The 19,165-nt window shown below is 39.8% G+C and overlaps 1 protein-coding gene across 1 annotated transcript; it reads right to left on the bottom strand.

The window, feature by feature from the left end:
• Positions 1-84: 84 nt before the first annotated feature.
• LOC111229224 (phosphatidate cytidylyltransferase 2-like) lies at positions 85-17,278 on the bottom strand. Its single transcript, XM_022755458.1, has 13 exons — positions 17,074-17,278; positions 11,214-11,356; positions 9,937-10,033; positions 9,281-9,378; positions 8,137-8,276; positions 6,358-6,416; positions 5,592-5,674; positions 5,222-5,309; positions 4,930-4,998; positions 3,610-3,762; positions 3,141-3,260; positions 2,724-2,827; positions 85-1,672 (listed from the first exon to the last, which is right to left on the bottom strand). The coding sequence occupies exons 1-13, from the start codon at positions 17,143-17,145 to the stop codon at positions 1,537-1,539; spliced, it is 1,362 nt and encodes a 453-aa protein (XP_022611179.1). The 5' UTR covers positions 17,146-17,278; the 3' UTR covers positions 85-1,536.
• Between the last annotated feature and the right edge of the window lie 1,887 nt (positions 17,279-19,165).

The raw sequence follows: 19,165 nt of genomic DNA, 5'->3' as shown, positions 1-19,165 counted from the left end.
ATCGGTGAGGTGCTCCTTTAAAATAACTACAGACTGTGGAAGAAACTCTTCTAGAAAACTTAAAAAACAGAAATGAACCAACAGTAAAGGAACTTCAATTTTTATATTTTACCACCAAATCAAACAGACATTTGCCAGTGTCACACACATCCCAGAATCCTCCTGGGGATGAACATTGGTGGGGATACAGCAGCTGATGGTATTGGCAAGCTTAAACATCAGATGCGTTACAAAGATAACCATCTGCTTTATAGGAAAGGTTTCACCCAAATCGGTCGAGCAGACCAGTGGTAGCCACATGTTCTGCTCTGAAGCTGTGAACATGATGAGGTTACAACAGAAGCAGATACTGGCAGTGTAGAAACCATCACCATGCCTCATGTACACTGGTACAAACAGTCCCATCCCAACCATGTCACAAATATAAGCCGTAATGAACAATCTCACCACCTCACTGAAAATGTATAAAACCTATAACAGCTCCTTGTTACAGATAAAAAAAAAAGTCTGAACACAGATCACGTCAATTAAACCAAAAAATAAAACATGACTGTCTATCTTCCACTTTTGCCATGAAATAGCAACCAGGTGAAGGGAGTGTGTGTCTATATTGTGCTGGTGTTCATCGCACTGGCCTTCACTCATACTAAAAGACCATTTTGCTAAACTGCTCCTTACTGTACAAAACCACCAACAGCTGGGATTCATCCGCCTCAGAGACTGGATTCTGTGTCTGTCAGATTCAATCAAATACGTCAGTGTAACCTCCTCATTCATCTTATATTTCTGCATGACAACACATGATAACATGACGACAATTACTTGGCCAAGCACGAGAGGTTTTGAAATGTTGAATGGCAACAAACACAGGAAAAAAAAAAAAAAAACGACACACACATAAATGCACTTGGCAGATGGTAAAAGTGAATTCAGCCTGAATAAAACAGACACGACTTTAAGATATAATAGAACATAGCAAATATAAAAACCATCTATGTATAAATAGAAACAATCACAACAAAGAAAATTAAAACTTAAATTTTAGGGGAGAGGGCAGCTGGAGTAACATTACAGTGAGTAACAGGGTTGAGAGCAGTGCATTAAACAAAGAAAAAAAATGTACAGTAAAATATTAACACATTAATTGGTATATAGAAGGTGTCCTGTTTACAGGTAGAAATGTACAGCTGACCAACGTTTTGTTCAACAGTGTGAATAGATACAATTTGTCTATAATGGAAATGTGTAACAGTAATTCACTAACTAAACCTGAAAACACTTGTGTCAGAAACATGATTCACAGACTGTGTGAACACAAACACACACCACTCTCATACCCAGATGAAATGGAATGACCCAAGGCTGTAGTTATTTGTGGTTTTCTTTGTCGTTGTTGATTTGTTTTGTTTTTTCTCAGATGTGTTCTCGCTCACTCAAAGCACTTCGAGTCTCCCAGATCTCCAGGGCTGCACGGACCCCACAGGCGCTGCCCTCCTCTCTGTCTCCCCTATCAGGGCGAGGCCGGTGTGGGCGGATCTAGGCGGCGGCCTCCTCCAGCGCTGGCAGCAGGCCCTTCTCCGTCAGGTGAGCCTTCAGGGAGTTGAAGATGTGGAGCTGCTGGTCGGCACGGAGGGCCAGGAGCTGCTGGATCACCTTGCTGGGATTGGGGCCCCTGAGGGAAGGCGGACAGATAATCAAACACACATCGTTGTATTACTAAATCCCTCTTCTAGACAGTGATTGTGTGCTGTGTCAGCGATAGCTTAGCAACCGTAGCTAGGCATGGTAGGAGCATTAAGCTTGGATTTCTCAACATGTTATGCAGTATACTCAAAGAGGTGCGACTTTACAATAAGACCAAACTTATAAAGGATTTATAATGGTTTATAACTAGTTTATTAATTAGCTTGTTATAAATCATTCATAAGCTGTTATAACACATTAGAATAAAAAGGTCTACAGTGACCTGTTGCTTGCCAAATAGTGAGCCCACATATCTCATTAGTTACTGAGCTTTCTTTGTTTTCTCCATCATCAGCATTTGTATCTGCTGCTTCATCACGTTTGTTAAGTTACTAACAATTAACCACCATCACCATATTAATGGTCAAAAAGTTTCATTTGGCAGATCAAATTATAGCAGATCAAATGATCATATGAAATTATTGTTAAACTTATTGTGTAAAACACATCACCACCAAGTCTCCCTCTTACCGTTTACAAATAATAGTAACTCATTAATAAATGATGTGTTTTACACTTTACAGTAAGGCTCCTTTTACCAGTTATGAATGGTAGTAACTCATGAATCAGATTAATTAGTAAGCATTAACTTCATCTTGCCTGCATCAATGTATGAATTTTGTTATAACTTGTTTATGATTGTTTATTTATGATTTATAAAGTGTTAACAGCAGAATTAATAACCTAATATATATTATAATATATTTATAAACCATTTATAAATCCTTTATAAGGGTAGTCTTGTTTAGTCTAGTGTAACAGATGGATTTAATGGTGCTAATCTGCTTTAACTTAAGCTGCAGTTGTAGCATCTGCGGCTAACTAGCTTGGCTACAGTAGTAAAAACTTTGGAGGCGAGAGTGAGGAGGAGTGAGAGTTGAAATGATTAACTGTTGATGTCAAGGACAAAATCTGACAAAAAGCAAAGATCAAATACAACAAGTTTAAGTGTCATCATTTCATACAGATGTTGTATTTACCTGATAAAGCTAGCAATGTAGACGTTAACAAATGTGGCCATGAGGTACTGGCAGTCGAACCTGTCCATAATGCCACCATGACCGGGGATAGTGTTGGCAAAATCCTGGAAGGACAAAGGACAGGACACATGCAAAAAGTCATTAACAGTAACAAAATAAGTTAATATATACAGTACATCGGGAACACATATATTGAATAATTTGTATGTGATCAAACACAATACACACTATATTCTATGACTATGTAAGACTATATAAAGGTTCAAGCAGGACAACACAGGTGAGGAGGCTATCTCAAATCTGAACAGGAAAAGCCTCAGACAGCAGCAGCAGACTGAGAGTGGAACGGCTCTGGATGTTTGATGCTTGGTGACTGAGGCTCTAAAGTCATGACAGGATGACGTCCTTCATCTCTACCTTGATCTTGAAGGCTCTCTTGAAGCCGCTGGCGAAGAAGCCACCGAAGGGTCCCACGATGGAGGCGAAGCTGGAGAGAGCGATGCTGTGGATCTGGAACGGATAGAGGCGCACTGTGGTCTGTGGAGACGACAGGGAGGGGTTAGAATAAAACAGACCGGCAGCTACCAGCATGTCACAGCCAGTGTTTTAAAGTGGGACAGTCTAATAAAGGGTTCTCCTATTTTCTTTCTTCTCTTTTTTCAGTTCTGCATTTCTTAACTGGATTTGTTCTTTTTATCATCTCTGTGAGCTGAAACTACCAGTAAGGCCCTGATATAAATAACATACATACATACATTCTTTACAACACGACTCTTACTGGCCATAAAACTATGAACTATGAATATCTTGGTAATCCGTTTGACTAGAACACTGATCTTAAGAGATAAAGCCAGGGAGATGAGGGAGACTTGCAGGTGAGTCTTACCCATCCGGTGACAGACTCCAGGACGCTGGGCAGGGCGTATTCCTGCAGCTGGAAAAGGTCAGACGGCTCACAATCCACCTGGAAACTGTTGGAGTCGTTGTTGAACTCCACTGGACACACAAAATAGCGGTAGCCGGCCATCACATAGGAGAGCTGTAGGGAGAGCATGGCTCAGTTACTCTACATTAGAGGGTCTCAAAGTGGGGTCTGGGGACCCCCTAGGGGTCCTTGAGGGGGTTTCTGGGGGTCCCCAGCAAAAAGAGAAATCATTTATTTTCACTATAATACCGTTCATAAGTAACACAATGACAGAATGTATGAATACTTTCTATAATAAAACATCTTCGTGGTTTGTGTCAGTTTAGGAGTCTTTGATGTGAAAAAGTTTGAGGATCACTCTTTTACATCACTTACAGCTACAGCACCAAGCTGCTGGACGCCACTTCAGACTGTACATGTCAAAGTCAATTCACTAGTCATGAGCAGAAGTAATCAGCCAGTGAAAACAGGATGGAAGTGGATTTATTTAAGGTAACACTGATGACTCTAGAGGACTCAGCATATACAATAAAATATACTAAATGTGCATTCATGTTTCTTTTCATACATGACTTCGTACACTGAATAGTTTTTTATTTGTGTGTGCTTTTTGGTCTGAACATTATAATGTAGATGAACCTTCGTCGCATTTTTACTGTCTAAAAATATACTATGTAAAGATAGTTAGATACTGAATCCCCCAGCCATGCTAACATATATCTCAACCGATCATCTATGCGCGAGATCGACCGATCCACGGCCGATACCGATCATTATTGGCTTGCATTGCAGATGGCATACGTTATATGTCTCACACACTTTGTAAAAGTTCCTGTCACGCACTGGCGCAGTGAACAAGGTGGGAGGAGGGACTACACTACACTACACAGCACTTCTCTCAGCCGCAGACACCTTAGTATTAACCACAGGTGATCGGTTTCAAGGTGATCGGTCACTAGAAGCATTTACGCTGATCTAGTATCAGTATCAGCATCTTGCCCAAGGACACTTTGACATGCGGCCTGGAAGAGCCGGGGACCGAACCAGCGACCTTCTAACTAGTGGAGGACCCGCTCCACCTCCTGAGCCACAGCCGCCTCTCAATATGACAACATTACATTAATCTATATAAACACACAATCAGATGTCATGTTTCATGAATGAGTGAATACTGAAGGACTTTTAATTATCTTAGAAACTTGTGGAGGAATGTGGACACTGTGGTGTGAGGAGCAGAGAACACAAAGGGTCAAATTCTCTATAACGGAAATCATATCTCACCATGATGCCAAACACAATGGTGGCGAAGAGCCCACCAATGAATCCCTCCCATGTCTTCTTGGGTGACAGCTGCAGAGGACACAGTCCAGATGTGGATAGCAGGTTAAAATATTACCATGTACAAAGCAACACTTTTAATATGTCCAATCACATAAGTCAACACCCAGATCTCTAGACACTGATTATGTTTGCCACACAGCACACACTTGACCTGGTATTACAAGTGAAACTGGAGAGAGGAGAGGACTCTTTAAATATTACAGAGCTAAAAAGACTGACGCTACAAACCGACCTTGATGAGAGGGGTGCGGCCGAAGAAGAATCCAAACATGTAGGCCATAATGTCGTTACAGATCACACAGGAAATTGGCACAATGAACCTATTTACACAAAGAAGAGTTCGCATCAGTCATTGTTACGACTAGATGAAAATACGTTTTATGAAACAAGAGATCCGTGATGAGGCAATCTGAAAAAGTACTCATTCAATATGTAATGGTCGATACATGTTCAAATTAACATAAAAATGTAACATAATTTGATTTCAGCATAATTAGATTTTACTTCCTGGGCAGATATGATCAGAGAGAAGGGGCCATGATATTCACACTGAAGTGGTTAGGCCGTACGGTATAAAAGGTGATAAAGGACTGTTTACTCACCAGATCATCCCCTCAAACAGGTTGTGAATGATAAGGTGAGACTGAGTCACCACAATCAGCAGAGTCACATGGGTCCAACCAAACTGCAGACACAAGATTAACAAGGTATGTGTACACGAGGACACGTTTACATTTGATTTCAGTTCAAAACACATTCATCTTTATTGATCTTTATTATGTCTGAGCTTTAATTCTGAATATTTCTTCAAAGACTGGACACAGAGCGACAACATTTTCTGAGACAGATGATTTCCTGGTAAGACATTTCTGTAGGAAAATGACTTTAAGTTGCTGTGAACTGCCTCCACACAAAGTTAACAATGAACAGTGGCTGCACAGTGAAGGGTTGTGCCAGCAACAGACAAAATGTTTCAGGATAATAGTTTTTATTACACCCTCAATGTGAGTGGAAAATGTGTTCCTGCTCGACAGTAAGAACTAGCTGTATTCCTCATGTGTTCACTTACAGACAGCAGAGGACTGTGGACAAACACACTGTCAGGTGGGAATGATTGTGTTTGTGTAAAACCTGCTCAGGATAAAAACTAAAGAAACCACTGACAAGAGCAGAGGCAGATTTCTGTGTTTCTGGCCACCACCACTATATGAACACAGTTGGAATTAACTATGTGCCAGAGATTTCCATTAGAGCAATCTCTGGCCCACTTCTCCCCTCACTAGGGTGCCTGTGTTTTGGCCGGCCTCATCAATAACCCAGTGGCCTCGAGGCTGGTGGCCAGGAGGAGGCAGGGTGCAGGGTGCTTACCATGTAGAACTGAAGGCGGTAGTGTTTCTTCACCAAACTCAGCACAAACATGCAGAAACCTGCAACAGCAGGACAAATAATGTATGAAAACCCGAATGAAAGGGCCGTGGTCAGAACTCATTCATTCAGAATCCAGGTCATCTTTGGTCAAATTCTGGCTAAATGTAGCTCGACCTATTTCAGACAGAGCCCAGTGTTAATGTGCAGAGAGACGCTCAGGGTTACTGCAGCCATTTGTTTCATGCTGTATACATGACAGGATGTAGCAGAGCAGAGTATCTGAGTATCTAAGTTCTTTTACTGGGAGAAAAGAAATCAAACCAGACGTTCTGAGGAGTCTTTTCCAACATGTTAAAAATATGTCCTGTAGATTTGAGCATTTTCTGGCACTTGAGGGAATGACACCATTATCTTACACTGAAGACAGTGAGAAAGTCAGGCCATTCAGTTTCATCATGAATCTAGTAGGCAGAGAGAGTCACGGTGCTTCCTTCCTCACCACATCCTGTTTGCCATCAGTTAGCAGCTATAGTGGTTCTGAATAACTGTCAGAAAACCTGCTGCACAGGAAGTGGGACCTCTCCAGTTACCATAGTGTCTCTGAAATAACCAACTCTTAAGTATCTAATCTAATATGGTAACACTGAAGACCACAGAGTTGTAAAGTCTGATGTTCTACATTTTGACAGGGGTGGACAGTAACAAAGTACATGTACTTCAGCACTGTATTTAAGTACTTTCCTTGAGTTTCATTTCCTTTGAAATCCCGTATTCGTTACTTTGAAGCAGAGCTTTTAGTCATTTTGAAAAATGCAATAGGCCATATGCTGTATTCAGAAAAAATACATAAACGACAATGGCTCCTTTTTTTGATTCAATTGTGTTTTTATGACCATTTCTATCAGCTTTGTATCACATCCTACAAGCTTTTACTCCACAGATTCTACAGTCAGTTCAGTCAGTAGGTTGCTTCAGTCTTTAGGATCTGTAAACAAGTACTCCAGTAATTTAACTCCAGTAAAAATTAGAGTGAACAACTTTCACTTGTAGTGGAGTGCTATTTGAACAGGAGTTTGTGTACTGTGACTCAAGTAATGGAGCTATGCACTTTGTCCACCTCTGAATTTTCTTTTTCCAATTTCCGATGACTCTTTTCCTGAACAGAACAATTTGTAATTGGACATTTATTTATATTTCCCCTCTGGAAAGATCTAATTAATCAAACACTGAGATCAGCTGAGACGAGCCTGAAAGCTCCTGATGCAGTGTGATCAACTCAAACTCTAAACAGTCAACTGAATATATGACCTCTGCTGTAGGGAACACCAGTTTAATCTAATCATTTGATAAAATGTAAATGTATTTATTTCTTTATCCCTGAGGACAGTCACTCAGTACTGCATCACCTTGTGACACCTCTGGTTCCAATAGGACACGTAGACATTACTGATTAGAAACCCTGGTGTCCTGGTATTTTGTTGCATCATGTGACTTCTCCACTTGGCCCATACCTCATGTACACCCCTGCCTATGTAGTAAAATATACTTTACCAAAACAAATTGTGGAACATGACATGAGTCACTATTGAATGAATACATGCATCTCTTTGTGGTCCACTGGCATGATATGATACATTTACAGCACCAGAAGACAACTGTGAGAACTCATACATCATACACTGTACACTGCAGGAAGTTATTCAAGTAATGTCTGTCCTTTCCTCACTTCGACGAGAATAGACCTTTACTTTCAGCTCGAGTCTCCTCTAGTGTTTGTACCTGTGAGGTAGAGAGCGAAGGAGATGAAGCGGTGGTATTTGCTGAGGATACGAAGCGGCTCCTCCCTCTGCACCAGTGTGAAGAAGTAATCTGTCACGGTCTCGCCATAGAAAAAGTAGTTCACACACAACAGGAAGTACCTGTGGGGCAAAAAGGTTGGAGCAAATGTACATATGTGACGGCTTTATGACAGCAGCTAATCAGACTCTGAATTCACTATGCCTGCAGAAAAACACCAGTAATATGAAAAAAACAGTAATATGCTGCAAAGACACGTCACATTTTTTGCAGGGATTGATTTGAAATAATCTTGACATGAATCTAACATGTGAGTAAACTTCATGAAGGAAGAAGATATTCCACCGTTCCAAAGCACTAACTGCACATGATGCTTTGAATCTTCACCAGGTTTTTCAGGCATAGTGAATGTCAGGACTCTTCTACCTGTCTACACCAGAGCTTTTCAAACTGTGAGGCGGGCCTCCCCTAGGTGGCGTTGAGAGAGACGTGAGGTAAAGATAGTTTGTGCGGTGACAGGGACAGGAACATGCTGGTGTTCAACAGGAAGTTACTGCATTTGACTTTTTGATTCATCCAGCTCACTAACACAGGCCGCAGCCGGAGAAGTGACAATTTGCACCCACATTTGTACTGAGTCATAACTCAGTCAAATCTGCACAAACAAACATGATACATACATTTTTAGATTCACTATTCACATTTTCTGAGGAGCATTATATTTGATGGGGGGGCACCGTGTCACACTATGAAAACCCCTGCTCTATACTGTACATCACTATTGCTAAAATCAAACAGCGCTGATGATTCACTGTATTTCTGCCGATTGGCTTAATCATCTTCAATCTACTCAAGATTAAAACAGGTCAGGAAACAAACCTCAGGAAATCTGCAACAAAATAAGACATGAGACAAACATGAAACAATAAGAAAGAAGCAAACCTTTTGCTGCGTTCATGACACCTTCGTAAAAAACGCGCGATTGTTTGTGTGTGCACTTGTGTACTGTGTGTGTGTGTGTGTGTGTGTGTGTGTGTGTGTGTGTGTGTGTGTGTGTGTGTGTGTGTGTGTGTGGGTGTGTGTGGGTGGTGTGTGTGTGTGTGTGTGTGTGTGTGGGTGTCCTCACCAGCTCAACGTCCTGAACCAGGGCAGGTGGTAGGAGTGGTAGACGCTGTAGCCGATGGTGATGATTTCTTGGAAGCACTTGATCTGAACACAGAGGACCTGCACAGAGAAACTGTGTCACCACATGCAAAGCTAATGAAGCATCAGAGCTCTGTGTGTGTGTGTGTGCATATGTGTGTGCATGTGTGTGTGTGTGTGTGTGTGTGTGTGTGTGTGTGTGTGTGTGTGTGTGTGTGTGTGTGTGTGTGTGTGTATGGCCTGCTGTCCTAGTGACACAAAATGGCTGGCAGGCCCATTTCAAGGGGAATTCCCAGATGACAGGAGCAGCGGTCCTGCGTGTTATTAGAGAGCCAGGATCTCATTAATCCATCAGATTACATTTTTCAAGTTCAGATGCACAGAACGAGCTGCAGAGAGGTTGAGCTATGAACCTCAAGAAAAAATGTACAACTCAGTGAGAAAATGAGCTGTGTCTGTATCTTAAATATAAATATATAAATATATGAGAACTTGGCTTAAACGTTATTTTTGAACCATGAATTTTAATGACCGTGTTTCATTCCACAAAAGCTACAAAAAAAAAAAAAAAAAAAAAAAATTTAAAAAAAAAAAAAAAAGTTCAAGAGCTGTTTGAGCACCATCAGTGTTTGTACTCACAATCATCATAAGCACCATGGGGCCCAGGTAGATGATGAAGAAGAAGAAGGAGATCATGGCTAGTGTGAGGATGCCTCGTACCCACCAGTTCTTCCATCTGGAGGAAGCACAAACAAACACTTGTTCAATGTCAACTCATTAAAAAAGGTGAACTAGAATGGCACTGAGTGGAGCGCATACCTCCGCCAAGCCCAAACACACCTACACATGTCTGTGTAGCTCTTATAACAGAAAATGTCAGTGTTATGCACTTTATACAGCTGCATGACTCGTCTCACTGCTGTGTCGCAACCGCTGTTGTTAGTGTGTAAATTTATTCGTTGCATTTTGAATGAAATACTGATGTAAGCATTATCCTACATGCTGCTGGTTCTTTCAACCTGTTCCAGATATCTGAATTTGCACCAAACTCATATCTTTACACCATAAATAAGTTTGATATTAAACATCAAGATCCAAATGTTATTTCTTGATGGACTGAAAAATGCTTTATCTCACAATATAGTAAGAAAAGTGATAAAAAAAAATGTTTTTTCTTTGACCCACTCGCCCCTTTAACTGGATCCACTCTGAAATTTAAAGGTTCTTTCCTGGCCTGTGCCCCATCCCTGCATCAAGTTTGGTGCAAATCGGTGCACTACTTTTTGCATAATCCTGCTGACAAATAAACAAACAAACAAACAAACCAACAAACAGACACAAGTGAAAACAAAACCTCCTTGGAGTAGGTAAAAAAATAAAAAATAAATGTCTCTTTACGCCAAGACACCTCAATGTGCATTATCCCCTCCATGTGTTGTGCTGATTCATTGTGTGTATTGTGCAGAGTGCCTTGTTTGTGTCATTGTGAATATGTTTTCCATAACTTACAGCTTTAACATCTCTACAGTGTGACTGCACTCACACACACAGAACCCAAGTTTGATAATATCACTGGTTCTGCCAGGAACACAGATCATACAGTTGAGTGACTCATATCTGCTGCTCAAAGAAAACTGTGTGAGGAGGGATTCCTCTGTGTGAATCATAACTCCTCCACATATGCAGCAGTGCTGAGATGAAGTCCAGGACAAACATGGGCCTTTTGTTTAGGTTAGTAGCTCTACACAGATAACAAGTGTCAAACATGTACTGTATTTATTTTATTTTTGCTGGTTGTCATCTATGCAGGACAAGTTTACTTTACATGCTCAGCACTCTGCTTTATAGACATGTTGTTAAACACATTCTCAATAGACAGCTCTGGTTATTGGTTTTCTCTTTTACAGTAATGGTACCTTGAGGAGAGTCCGGACAGGGCCTTGTTTAGAACCTCAGGGGTGTCATCAGGAGGGACCGGCACCTCTGGGACCCCTGAGTCCACCTTGGCCTCAGTGTCTGAAACCCCATCTTTTTCCACCTTCAGCTCACTGTCTGAACCCTGACAGAGAGACAGAAAGACAGACAGAAGACATTTAGTAAAGGTAAAATGTTGCAGCAAAACAACCACAGGTGCAACCACAGAACCACCAGGAACACTTTTCATTCATATACATTTATATTTGACTTTATTCCGTCCTGAATTCAGATTGAGAAGCCATGAAATATTTCAAGAATTGCTTTTACTTGTATATCAATATGACATTCAATTAATTTTACTCCAACATTTTTACTTTTTCTCTTTACTACCACATAAGGAGATGACATGTGAGTGTATTTGTGTTGTTCCAGCAGCACAGGACTTATAGAGCTAAAGGAATCTAAGTGAAGCTCTTCATTTCACTATGTAAACAGTCAAACTAGAAGTGAATGCTATTAACATGACGACTGCCTCAAACTAAATCACAACACTGTATCTAGGTGACATGGCTCTTGGTGTTTTTGCCCGTTACAGTAAAAGACACAACATATTTTGCACTTTGTTCCCCACTGAAAGAATAAGCTGCTGCTTTGACTGAGAAATGTCATCAATCTAAATGTTTCACTTTTTAACATAACTTCATTCAGAACAAACTGTCATCTGACTTTCCGAGCTGCACACAGAGATCGTAAAATCAGCTTCACTTTAGAGGTAGAAATAAGAATTAATGCAGAAAGACGCAACCTAAATTATTTCTATAAACATTTAAATGTTAGAGGCTATCAGGTTATCATTATGAGATACATTAGATACTATGTGAGCAGTGGTCTTACTTCACCTTACCACTACAATCTTATGCTCTGGGCCTTTTCTCAAAGTACTTTTGTTAATATCTCCTTGATCAGACTGTAATCACCATCTTTGCATATATCTAAGTTGCATGTTAAAAAAGAAAATGAAAAAAGAAAACATAAACAAACAGATTATTATTTGACTTATAACACATTCCCACTGATATGACCAAATATAACAATTGTAAAACAACAAAATTAACGTTATTAAAGTTATTAAATAAAATAAATTGTAACCAAATATACCTAAAATGACAACCGTTGCTATTTACATTCAATAACCCTGCCAATACAGCTAAAGCAGAAAATCATAGTAAATTGACCTGCATTTCTTCACAAAATGGTTTTATATCCAACCAGACTGGTCAGAATCTAAAGGCTCACACAGGTGTTTTCAGTTCTGCCTGATTAAATCTCTGCTCAGGTTGACAGTGGCTGAAGTGACACTGGGTTTTTTTAGGTTACCAAACTATGTTAACTCCAAAGAGCGATAGAGGTGCAGGTTCTCTAACAGGAACAACAAATCAGCCTCCATTTGCTACTGCTCCTACAGGTGTCAAGCTTTCCGTGAGAACCCCGTCAAAGACTCTTAGATGTGCATAATTATAATGCTGATATAATGCTGAAAGACTGAGGCTAAAGATACATGTTACAGGCATCAAGTTACCCATCCTCACCTGCTGATCCAATGTGCTTGTCAAGTCAATGAGGAGCAGCATTACATAACCCTGTTTTTTATAATACAGTATTGTTATTAAAAATGTAATCAAAATGTGATTACAGTCTCACAGCACCATGCTTGAATGTTTACTAGGAGAAAACAGAGATTAGACTTATACCTTATTTTTCCTATTTTTAGACTGTGTTTCACATCACTTTGAAGTTGAGGACTGAGTTAGCGAAACATCAGGTAACATGTCCGGTTGTAATTAAAAATAAAAAGAGCAGGACAAAACTGTTAATGCTGGCCTACACTGTACTATCTTTGCTCCATAACATTGGATGTGTGATTGGATAGCTTGTAATACAATTTAGTAATGTAGTTAGCTAATGAAAGGGCTCCTCAGCTTTGGAGAAAATGCTAGGTCACTACAGTGGGCAGTAAGCTAGTTAGCAATGCATGCTAACGTTTGTAGCTTATGTTATAGTAGACAAACAAACGGATTTGTCCAATACTTAGTTAATGCTCCTGTGTGTTATAAGTACTCGTACTATAGCAACAGACACACTGCTTCAATGCTTCAGTTGGCTAAGCTATGATTGGACAATTTCTGTTCTGGGGAGGGGCTTAAGGTGAACAATTAAGTGCAGTTTGTAGATACGCGCTCAGAAGGGCCAGTCTGCCAAAATAAGTAAAAACGTCTGTGTGGGTGGACCAAGCCCTGTGGGTCAGAACAGTCCAGTCCAGCCCATTTTCTGTATTGTACTCATGTTGATACAACACTGAACACGCTGCCTCAGGTTCACGGTATCAGAGATGGACATACTGTATTAAGCAAACAGCAGCAGGACTGCCAGTGCAGGGTTGTGTGTGGGAGGTTAAACACTGCGCCAAATCATCTCCATCCATACTGTTGATTTCTCAGAACCATCTGCTCACTTGATGGAGACCTGATTAAAGCACACTCCGCTCTCTGCTTCTCCATGGTAACAATAATCAAAGCATGGAGGTCATCAGATGATGTCAGTTGAACAGAGAGGTTTCCACAGGTCAGTCTGTCCTTTCATTTCTCTCACTTCCCACCCACTGACCTTTCTGCTGCTGGTGACCAAATTAGGCTCACAGCTCTCACTTCACATTCACACAGCAGATGGCTGACTTGCTGTGACGCCCACTCAGTCTCACACACACATCCTTTACTGTTAGACACTGCTATATTACTGCAGCTGGAAACTTTTTATATTTTCCATTAATAACATGCCAGATATTTTGTCTTATTTTGCTGAGCTATCGTCTGTATTTTTGTTCCTTTTTCTACACCTTTACTTTTACAATGGTGACAGCAAACATGCTGCAAAGACTGAGCCGGGGACATGTCTGTCATTATCAACTTACAGTATTTTGAACTTTACTGACCTTTTACCAGGTTAAAGGTACATTACATAATGCTGTGATAATGTAACCACCTCAAAATTATGTTTTTTATGCATGTAAATCTATGTTATAACAAATAAATAAATGAGAACCCCAACACCACATTCATAGTCAATGTCATGGTTCATTCAGGCATCTTCAGCTGATGTAATGATACACCATTATATTTTGGATAGTGGGCATTTGTTATGATACAGTGTCATGTTATCAAATTCTTGAAAAGACCTGCATAATATACATTAACAAGAAAACCAGTCAAATTCACAATGAAAAAAAAAAATCCACAACAGTCCACAACATTGCTGCCAACACAAAAATCATTTGCTCAGTTTCTTGTTATGATAAAAAATATCTTTTTCACATTCAGAACAAGGTATTTTATATATTATGTCACATTTCTCCTGTTATTAATAGATAATAAATTTATCTGATTTAACAAGGAGGTTTTTCTTTTTATATCATAAAACGTATTATTGTGCAAAATCAATGTATTAATAATAAAAAAGTCATAAAATGAATGAATGTTCTTATAATGTGAAAGGACGTTTCTTATAATAAACTGATTAAAGTTTTGCTGTGTGGATTCAGTTGGCTCAATAGAAAGATATAATATGGAGGTTGTGGATCACAGTTTGTCATTTGCAGCAATCACTTTGTTAGTGCTAAGCAAAAGACTGACTCCCTGACTGGCCACCACAACTCTCTGCAACAACTCAGATAAAAGGGAAAAAATGTACATGTACACTTCAAATTATATGAAACAATTAACAAAATAATCTACCAGTAACTGTCAAAACCCACCAACTGAATGCAGAAGCCTAAACAGGAACACACACACACACACACACACACACACACACACACACACACAGACTCAATCTCCCTCTGCTGGTTTCTATGGAGACGATATCCGTCATTCAGGATGCTTGAGTTAAAAATAGGAGCTCGTTTCACATAAACACTCCTCCCCTTTCAGGCTTTCTGGAAGATGAGCGGCAACCCTGAGTGTCTTTGTTTTGTTTATCTCCAATTCATTAGGAAAGGCTAGACCTGCGAGCTGTGAGAGAATGGGCACAATTATGATCTAAGTCCCATCTTCAGTGGGATTTTAGAGCTTTTAGACCAGGGTATCAAAACCCAGAGAAGAGTGGGTCCTTGATAAAGCAACAAAAGGGAAAGATGAGGTTTGATGAGGTTTGTCATCCAGGTTTTCAGCTGTGTCGTGCTAAGTTCATCGGATGCAAATATTTATAGCTGAAGACCATGTACGTATTTAAGATGAGTCTTACTGACTGAAACCAGATCTTTAAACAGAACTGTACACAGCCAGATGATGCATCAAGCTGGTATCCAGTATGTTGTTTTGTAATTTAATCAAAGTGTGACTCCGTCATTAACATGTGAATTGAATTTCACAGTACTACTATTTATGCTAACCACCATAAAAAGTACCTCACTTTTTATAAACTGATGTCATTTTCTGTAGAGCTCGCCTTGGAAAGCTCAACCAGATATAAATGTCAAGGCAGGGCCAGAACAGATTTAGTAATCACCTCTTCTTTTTTTTTTTTACTTTTCCTTGGTATGATGATTATGTCACTGACAGGGGATCCACCAGAACAGCCTACTGACCTAATAAACTGTATGTTGTGGATCAATCTGTCTGTGGGCCTCCCTCACCTCAAGCAGCCATAATAATTTATTGTTTCTCTGAATTTCTACATCACCTCATAGGACACTTGTTATAATGAATTTATTGCACAACTTGCTGATCCACATTAGAACCACCAAAGCAACTTCAGTCAGTACTCTCTACACTGTCCTGAAACACACAGCGACCAAGAGAAATGGAGTAAAAAGCAGCACATTCAGAGAAAGCACTAAATCAACCATTCCCCTAAAAAGCCCTGTGTGGTTTGTTGTTGGGATGTAGTTGATGCTCTGATCCACTAATTTCCTATATGCTTTAAGCTGTTCTCCAGTTTTCTGTAATCTCGTCCTCATGTCCTAGATAGATCCATCAAACCATTACCACACACCTCTCCTGGGTCACACTACTCACTGGGAAACAACTTTGAAATCCATATTAACACAGATAATGCATTTATTTCCCTTCAGTTTCAGCACAACAGGAGATTAATACCTAAGGCAGTATGATTTATTATTGTAGCATTCAGATTAGTCAATCTAATGCTGTTACATTGGTCGTTTAGCAGTCCTACAGTAAACAAGCTGGTGGAAAAACAAACAGTTCACAGCAAAGACACCAGATAATAGATATGGAGAGTTGCCCATCAGGCTTTTTCAGTGCTAATGTAGTCCTGATGTGGGACAGTGTATGTGGATAGCTCACCAGGCATCAGTCAAATACTTCAGAATTTACTGTTGCTTTGCTCAGCAGCAAGTAAAGAAGACGATTCAAATACAGTTTAAGTTTTTATAGTATAGAAGGAGAGCGATTCTATACATCGGCATATACCTGATAGATAAAGCAGAGCTAAATGCAATCCAATTTTAACTTCTGCAAGTGGCTTGCCTGGTGTCTTCACGACGAAAACACACCCAGGAAGACGGTGAGTAGCATCAGCCAATCAAGTCTAAAATGTCAATAAATTGGCGGATGATTTGTACAGCGCACTTCAGCGGACTGTATCCGCTCTTAAATTGTAGCTAAGTAAGAAAGAGAGTCCGAAGAAAACACGCGAAAACCCCGTGTTTTAATGAATTCTGACATTTCTTTTCCTCTAGCTAACGTTACACGAGCCACTAACACTAATGCATTAGGATAGCTGGCTGGCTAGCTAGCATTAGCATCACTTCAAATGGCAGGACTGAGTCTTGGCTAAGGCTACCTTGTCCTCTGACGGCTGCTGTTGTAACGCTGGGTCGGTGTCTCTGGCTCCACGGTGCCTCAACTCTGTCATCTTAGCAGATCGTAGCTTAACGACAACAGCGAAGGTCCTGTGGCTCCGACACACAAACTTGTTATAGTGACTGACAGATCTTCTGCTACGATCCTGGTAAGGTTTTGCACACCAACACTGTTCACACGAAGAACCCAGTCGATATCACTTAACCAGGAATAAACGAAAAACAAAACTTCCGGTTTTCAAAATAAAGTCCATGTAATAGATAGATAGATCCAAAGAATCTGTCTCAAAAACACTCCCTGTCAAAAGGCTTCAATTTCTATCATGAAATAATAAATCAATAAAGTTTTTCCGAAGTTTTTTTTGTACTAACAGAGCTTCCAAGGATTCTGGTGTCTAGTTTCTTCAGTAAGTAAATGTTAAATTTCTTCATGGTTTCCAAATGTAATGCACTTCATTTGCATTTTTAGTTAAGTATACAATGTGTACAATGCACCACAAAGGGTTAGCAATATTACAATATATGATATTGATATCACAGTTAATGTGAATTGCAGATTCACCTTGCTAACCAAGCTTGCTAGTTAGCGCTAGCGTTAGCTGATTGACTTTTCTCTGCTAACGTTACCTTGCCCAACCGGGCTGGTAACCTGTGTTTGACACTGTTGAACCATGTGTTGCTGTAAGGGTAGCTGTTCAAAGAACTTATCTGAAGAGTTAAAGTGGAAAATTCCTTGGGAACAGACACACAATAAGAATCTCTTCCAAGGTTGGCAGGTGTCTTGACAGTAACAACAATGCAATGATTACTGTTTGCGCAATAAAACAAGAAGCATAAAACAAAGCAACTATTTGATCACCAGCCTCTAGTGAGCAAAGAAATCCTCAAAAAACGTTTTGTTGAAATTGGAGAATTCCTTGTTAAGAATTACACAAGAGAGGCCCTCTTCTACAGATTCATGGTCAGAAATTGGTTTCTTCCACTACGTTTGCTTCTTCACCTCCTTATTGTGAAATAAGGAACAGTTGTGAATAGCGTGCCCAGTCCAGTTATAACAGGCTGCCACTTTAAGGAAACACTCTGGAGCTACAACAGAGAGTATGTGGAGAAGTATTGTGACACTTTACATTATGCGTTTACATTACATTTTACGACACCACCCTTTAGTTAGCAAGGAAAGAATCCAAAATAATCTGTTTGTGAAGCACTTGAATTATAAAATGGTAAACTAAAAATATGCAGTGCAAGTTAAAGAGAATGACCACAGAAAGGCTTTGCAATGCAAAAACTGTTTCCCATTAATTAATTAGCTGTGCTGCCACTATTTCATAATGAACCACAAATACTCTTCCTACAATGAGATAAAAGAACTGTAACATGGTGTTTTGCGTTGTTGCATCATTGTGGAGCTGGAATCAACTCTCATGTGAGCCTATAAATGTTCCAGTCTCAAATAGCACCTTTTATTCAGCTCCATTCAATCAGCTACACTGCCTGTCAGAGGGCAACTATCTCCCCCTAGAGACCAACCCTGGATCGACATGTTGATGGAGAAAGGGGCAGCTGAAACAAGAAGGTTGTGACCACTGATTGTCAGAAAGACCAGAGAGTTAATGTTTTAATTTATCTTAATTTGAGACTGGCCACATGAAGTTTCCAGTCACCATAACAAACTGAGAGCGATCTGTTTCTGTCCCCCTGTTACCTGTGTGTAGGAACTTTGATTCATGACCTTATACTTACCATATACCTTTTCCTCCAAAAGCATGTGCCACTAAGTGCTGTCATATCTAACACTCTCACAGATGTAAAGATTACTGTATGTGAAGTCAACTGTGACCAAAATAGAGGGAAACTGGGGATATATATATATATATATATATATATATATATATACACTATATCTACAGTATATATATAACATTACAATATATAACACTGACTGATGATGTTTAAATGTCATGTCTATAAATTCTTCAGAATTCTTCTTCTTAGTCAAATGAGGCCTTTTGAATGTTTAATTTTACTATTGTCATATATTATGTCATACACTCACCTCACTCACATTTTTGG

Source organism: Seriola dumerili, unplaced genomic scaffold (assembly GCF_002260705.1).
Source record: "Seriola dumerili isolate Sdu_G_001 unplaced genomic scaffold, Sdu_1.0 BDQW01000017.1, whole genome shotgun sequence".
NCBI lineage: Eukaryota > Metazoa > Chordata > Actinopteri > Carangiformes > Carangidae > Seriola > Seriola dumerili.
Note: the sequence above shows the minus strand (reverse complement) of the source record. Positions and strands in the feature narration are given on the sequence as shown.

Bases quoted from the DNA above. Each gene is read 5' to 3' on its own strand.
- LOC111229224 (XM_022755458.1), bottom strand. From the start codon at position 17,145: ATGACAGAGTTGAGGCACCGTGGAGCCAGAGACACCGACCCAGCGTTA. The intron at 8,277-9,280 runs GTGAGGACACCC...TTTGCCCCACAG, and splicing joins TGGTTCAGGACGTTGAGCTG to GTACTTCCTGTTGTGTGTGA. The intron at 3,763-4,929 runs GTGAGATATGAT...CTCTCCCTACAG, and splicing joins CCATTGTGTTTGGCATCATG to CTCTCCTATGTGATGGCCGG.